This window comes from Carlito syrichta, unplaced genomic scaffold (assembly GCF_000164805.1).
Source record: "Carlito syrichta isolate Samal-C Ts95f unplaced genomic scaffold, Tarsius_syrichta-2.0.1 Scaffold313991, whole genome shotgun sequence".
NCBI classification, from domain to species: Eukaryota; Metazoa; Chordata; class Mammalia; order Primates; family Tarsiidae; genus Carlito; species Carlito syrichta.
This window is the reverse complement of record NW_007258087.1, coordinates 131,458-137,044: the sequence shown is the minus strand read 5'-3', so window position 1 is coordinate 137,044 and position 5,587 is coordinate 131,458. Positions and strand designations below refer to the sequence as shown.

Below are 5,587 nucleotides of genomic sequence, written 5' to 3'. Positions count from 1 at the left end.
GTATATGAGAAGATGTCTGCACTAGCAGGTGAGTACCAGAGTGTGTGCGTGTGGACATACATGTGTAAGCATGTATGTGCTTGGGAATGTGTATGTGTGAAAGGGGTAGGAAAGCCTCAGAAAGGGAGGGTGCAGCTTTAGTGCCGGAGTAAAACATTAAGGTTGAGACTCTTTGGGTGACTTAGAGACTCCAATCCTTGAACCCACTGTGGGGGCATGCAAGCTATGTCTAGTGGGGGGACACATCTCTGATCTCTGGAAGCTCCCAGTTAGTTGCAACCCAGACCAAGGAACTCTCGGTCTGAGAAGGCACATGGGGGGTTTCATGAATGTATCATGTGTGGTCTCCACAGGTCCTGGGGCCTGATGTGTGTGAAACCCTTTCACAGAGCTACGAGTGGTCAAAAGGTGGAGCATGTGTGTGTGGCTGGAGGGCACTCCTTGTGTGCTCAGGGTGTGACAGAGAAAGTCACCTGAGATGTAGTCTGGAATAGGAAGGACATGTCTGTGTGCCCCAGGGCTGCCAAGCCAAAACAGGAGAGCAGGGGCTGGCACAGAAGCTGGGACAACCCAGGAGAAGAGCTAGGCCAATCCACCTGCATTTGTCCCCAACAGAACTCTCACCATGAAGACCCTCCTGCTACTGGCAGTGATCTTGGTTTTTGGTAAGAGCTGACCCTGATCTCTGAACATGGGGAAGCAAAAGAGATTACCCATGCCCCTGGGTAATCCCCTTTCCTTCCTCTCATCAGCTGCAGCAGTCCTCTCTCAAGGGGGTGAGGAAAGAAGCCATCAGGGAGAAGGGATAGTAGCAAAGAGAAGCAGAGAGGGAGGACACAGGGCCCCATGTCCATCTCCAGGTGATTCCCAAGTCTCCTTCCAGGCATACTGCAGGCCCATGGGAATTTGCTGAATTTCCACAAAATGATCAGGTTGACGACGGGGAAGGAAGCTGCATCCAGTTATGGTTTCTACGGTTGCCACTGTGGCGTGGGCGGCAAAGGATACCCCAAAGATGCAACAGATCGGTGAGGCCACCCATCCCTCCCTGCTCTCCCTCACTCTGGCCCAGGAAGGGCTGGGTGCTTCAAGAACAGTGCTGGTGGCCCATGGACGCAGAGGTCTCAGGAGGTCCCAGCTGGAAAAGCAGACTTCATGTTGGAACCTCTGCTCTAGACTGTTCCAAAGTCACTGAGTCTCAGAATCTAGGGGATGAGACCACAGGCACCAGGCCTCTTGGAGTTGTGGGATGATAGCCCCAATATGGTGTCCTCCTCACAGGTGCTGTGCCATTCATGACTGTTGCTACAGCCGTCTGGAGAGACGTGGATGTGGTACCAAATTTCTGGGCTACAAATTTAGCAACAAGGGGAGCCAAATCACCTGTGGTAAGAAAGTCTTACAACACCACTGAGTGTGCCTCATTTGTTTATACAGTGCCAGTGACTGTGTTGGGTACCAGAGATAGACACACAGAGGGACATAACCCCTGCCTTGGGAAGCTCACAGTCTAGTGGGAAGTCAGGAAAATGAAAGTCCAATGTGGTAAATACTCCAGTGGGAAGTAAACAAATAGATGCTGACTTAATACAGCCTGAGCTGACTTAATACAGCCTGAGGCTCGAGGGAGTTGGTTACTGGAAGGCGGTAGTCTCTATGCTGAGTCTTACAGACTGTGCCAACAATCAGGAAGGAGGAGTGCTAGGGGCATTCCCAGAAGAGAACATGGCATGGTGGAAGGCGCCGAAGGGCACTCACTGTATGCCACTCTGTGCTGCCCAGTGGAAGCGTGAGGAAGTAGTGGTGAGTAATGATGCTAGGAAGGGACTACATTTCAGGCCAGACTGTATTTAGGCCTAAGTCAATAAGTAGCTATCAAGCAAAGGAGTGACATGGTCAGCTTTGCATTTCAGAGGACTGACTGGCTGCAGGATGGATGAAAACAGGCTGAAGGGGGGCCAGAGAAGGCTATTGCCGTAAGTGCTATAATGCAGAAAAGAGAGAGTGACAGCTTAACTTCAAACAATGGAGGAGGGAAAAGTTTGGGAAGGAAATCAAGATGCATCTGAGGTGGAATCAGCTGAGCTTGGTGATTGGCTAGGGAGGGAGTGGGAGAGGGAGATGTCAGGTGTGTGGATTGCACAACTGCCATAAAGACCACAGAAGTAGGTCTCGGTGGAGGGTGAGACGGAGCGGTTCTCTTTGAGCATATTGGGCTTAGAGGTCTCCCAAATACCCAGGGAGGAGTTCAGCAGGCAGCTGCACGTGCAAATGTGCCCCTCACGGGCAGAGTCGGGACTGGGGGCCCAGATCCAGAAGCCAACAGCACAGAGCTGAGAGGTGGGCGTGCTCACCCTTTTCCTGTTTCAAGGCCCAGAAAGGGAAGGACAGAAAGAGAGGAGAACTGAACGACAAGGTCAAAGCATCTGTAAAGAGATGATTGGCAAGGGCCAATCCAGCAGGAGTCCACCATGATAAGCACCAACAAGGCTCCTCTGGACTTTGAGGCGGGAAGGCCATGGGGGACCTTAGTGGAAGCTGTGTCCACAGAGTGGTGGGGGCAAAGTCTGAGCAGAGCAGGCAGGAACCTAATGGGAAAGGAAGTAGAGACAGCAAGTGTAGACAACGATCTGAAGAAAGTTTGACCCTGAAAGGGAGAAGAGAGATGTGTGGTCCTGGAAGGGTTAGTGTCCCTAGATGGCAGATCCATAAGTGGGATTTGGGAGAGAGCATGAACTCCCACCACAACCTAAATTCTTTAAGATCAGAAATCCCCAGCTTCCATCATGGCCTCCATAGGACAGGCATCTTCAGCAGGCTTTAGGTCACAAGCATCAAGAGTCCCAACCCACGGTAGCTTGCATAATGGGGATGTGTGACTCCCAGCTAACTAGAATTCTGGAAGAGGGCAGTGCCAGGTCTGTGGCAGCTTCTCAGTCATGGACCCATCATCAAGGACCCAATCTTTTCCCAGCCTTCAGCTATGCCAAGTGGGCTGCTCCATGCCTCCTGGCCTCACACTACAAAAGGCTTCCCCCTTGTGCATTTTTCTTTTTGGAGGGAGGAAATTGATCCTTCCTGGAAACCCCTGGCCGACTTCCCCTGATGGCCCATTGGCTGGAACAAGGTCACATGCTATGGAGAAGCCAATCACTGTAAAGGAAGAAGGGATAACCCTGCCTGGCTTACAATCCATTCCCAGACCTCAGACTCCGCCACCTGGATACATCTGCTAGGAAGAAAGAGATGCTGTCTTTAAGAGGGTCTCCCAGTGCTTGGTTGTGGTGTGTCCCCATCAGACCAAAGGCTAGCCTCCCAAGGACAGGAATGCTGTCTTTCCACCAGTCAGAAATATGGAGTGTAGGTGCTTGTTTTGGACTAGGAGCTTCAGGAGGATGAGGCCGTGTCTTCTTCTCCTGGCTTCCCACAAGAGGCCATAGAGTATTAACAACCCCCCATCCGGTGTTTATTTTCTTGTGATTTCAGCAAAACAGGAATCCTGCAGAAGTCAACTGTGTCAGTGTGACAAAGAAGCTGCCTACTGTTTTGCTAGAAACAAGAAGACCTATAATAAAAAATACCAGTACTATTCTAACGGAAAGTGCAGCGGGAGAACCCCCAGTTGCTGAGAGCCCCTTCTTCTCTGGAGGCCTTGCCACCCAATGCTGTTTTCTTCTGTCACACCCTCCCTCCCTCCTGTAGCCAAGTTCCTTGGCAATGAAGGAAACACCCTCTCCCATCTTAGAGGCAAGCCAAGAGCCCTTCTAACCCCAGCCACAGTGAGACGTCCAGAGCCTGGGCATGTGCGACTGGCCCCTTTTCCTGGCTTCCCTGGGCAGGAGATTCCAATCTTTCCACTGTTCTTCTCCAGGGCCACTTCCTGCTTAGCAGTAGCAGCTACCCTCCTGGGGTTCTCTTCTGAATAAAGCTTTCATTAGCATGTTGTGTATATATGTGTGTGTGTGTGTGTGTGTGTGTGTGTGTGTGTGTGTGTGTGTGTGTGTGTATGTTCGCTCTGCACTAGTGGTAGGTACAAGGAGTAGAGGCTTAAATATAGGCTTTGAGCCTGTGTAGTGACCTGTCCCTGTTGTCCCAGCTACTTGAGAGGCTGAGGTGGGAGGATTGCTTGAGCTCCAGAGTTCAAGGCCAGTTTGGGCCACATAGTGAGATCCTGTTTCTTAAAAACAAACAAGCAGCTGGGCGCTGTGGCTCACACCTGCTGGCATCCCAGCACTTTGGGAGGTGGAGGCAAGAGGATTGCCTGAGCCCAGGGGTTCGAGACCAGTCTGGACAACTTGGGGAGATCTTGTTTTGATGACAAGTCAAAAAAAACTTAGCAGGGCATGGTGGTATGCGCCTGTAGTTCCAGCTCCTTGGAAGGCTGAGGTGGAAGGATCACCTGAGCCCAGCAGGTCTAGGCTGCAGTGGCCGTGAGTGTGCCACTACACTCCAGTCTGGGTGACAGAGTGAGACCCGACACAAAAAATAAACAAACAACAAAAGGCTCTGGAGACAGATTGGCTGCATCATCTGCCCTCCCCTGACTCCCTCAGTCTTAGTTCTCTCCTCCAAATGGAGATAACTTTGGTGTCTCCTGCATGGGCGTGTTTGAGAGTTAGGATAACAAATGAAAAGCCCAGACATGTCTACAGCTGCCATGACTATCACAAGGGAAACACAAACATCTCCCTCTCCTTCCTGAGCAACAGCAGCTCCTACTGGCCTGCCGGAGGAAGACAGGACACCCATCTTGATTCAGGGAGCTGTAGCCTACCCCTTCTGCGTGAGATACTCTGCTCCTGTGTTGCCAGTCTGGTAAGAGGAAAAGTGGGACCATGGAACGCTGGCCACCAGCTGGACCCTCGGGGTGTTACCCCTCACCAGGGCTGGTTTCCTGAGCATGCAACCCTTGCAGTCCCATAGGGGTCCCTGCTCTGAAGAGTGCTACGTCTGGTTTAATTCTTTTACTGTAGTCCTCTGGAAATTTTTATTAATCTTTATTTTTTAATTTTTATTTTTTGTGTCAGGTCTCACTCTGTCACCCAAACTGGAGTGCGGTGGCACAATCACAGCTCACGGCAGCCTCAACCCCCTAGGTTCAAGTGATCCTCCTGCCTCAGCCTCCCCAGTAGCTGGGACTACAGGCATGCACCACCATGCCAGGATAATTTTTTGATGTTTTTTGTAGAGACGAGGTCTCATTGTGTTGCCCAGATTGGTCTCGAACACCTGAGATCAAGCAATCCTCCCATCTCAGCCTCCCAAAGTGCCAGGATTATAGGCGAGACCCACCACACCCAGCCCTTACTAATTTTTTTTTTTTTTTAGTTGGAGTCTCACTCTGTGGCCCAGGCTGGAGTACAGTGGCACACTCATGGCTACCACAGCCTCCACCTGCTGGACTTAGGTGATCTTTCCGCCTCAACCTTCCAAGTAGTTGGAACTATAGGCGCATGCCACCACGCCCAGCTAGTTTTTGTGATTTATTGTAGAGACGAGGTCTCACCAAGTTGCCCAGGCTGGTCTCATACCCCCAGGACTCAGGCAATTCTCTCGTCTCAGCCTCCCAAAGTGCTGGGATTACAGG

General features: G+C 51.3%; 1 protein-coding gene across 1 annotated transcript; it reads left to right on the top strand.

Annotated features, from left to right (window-relative positions):
• Positions 1–500: 500 nt before the first annotated feature.
• On the top strand, positions 501–3,741 carry PLA2G2A (phospholipase A2 group IIA). The gene is made up of 4 exons (XM_008070737.1): positions 501–665; positions 884–1,028; positions 1,282–1,388; positions 3,487–3,741. Exons 1-4 carry the CDS (start codon positions 626–628, stop codon positions 3,627–3,629), a joined length of 435 nt encoding a protein of 144 aa, XP_008068928.1. The 5' UTR covers positions 501–625; the 3' UTR covers positions 3,630–3,741.
• The last annotated feature ends 1,846 nt before the right edge of the window (positions 3,742–5,587 follow it).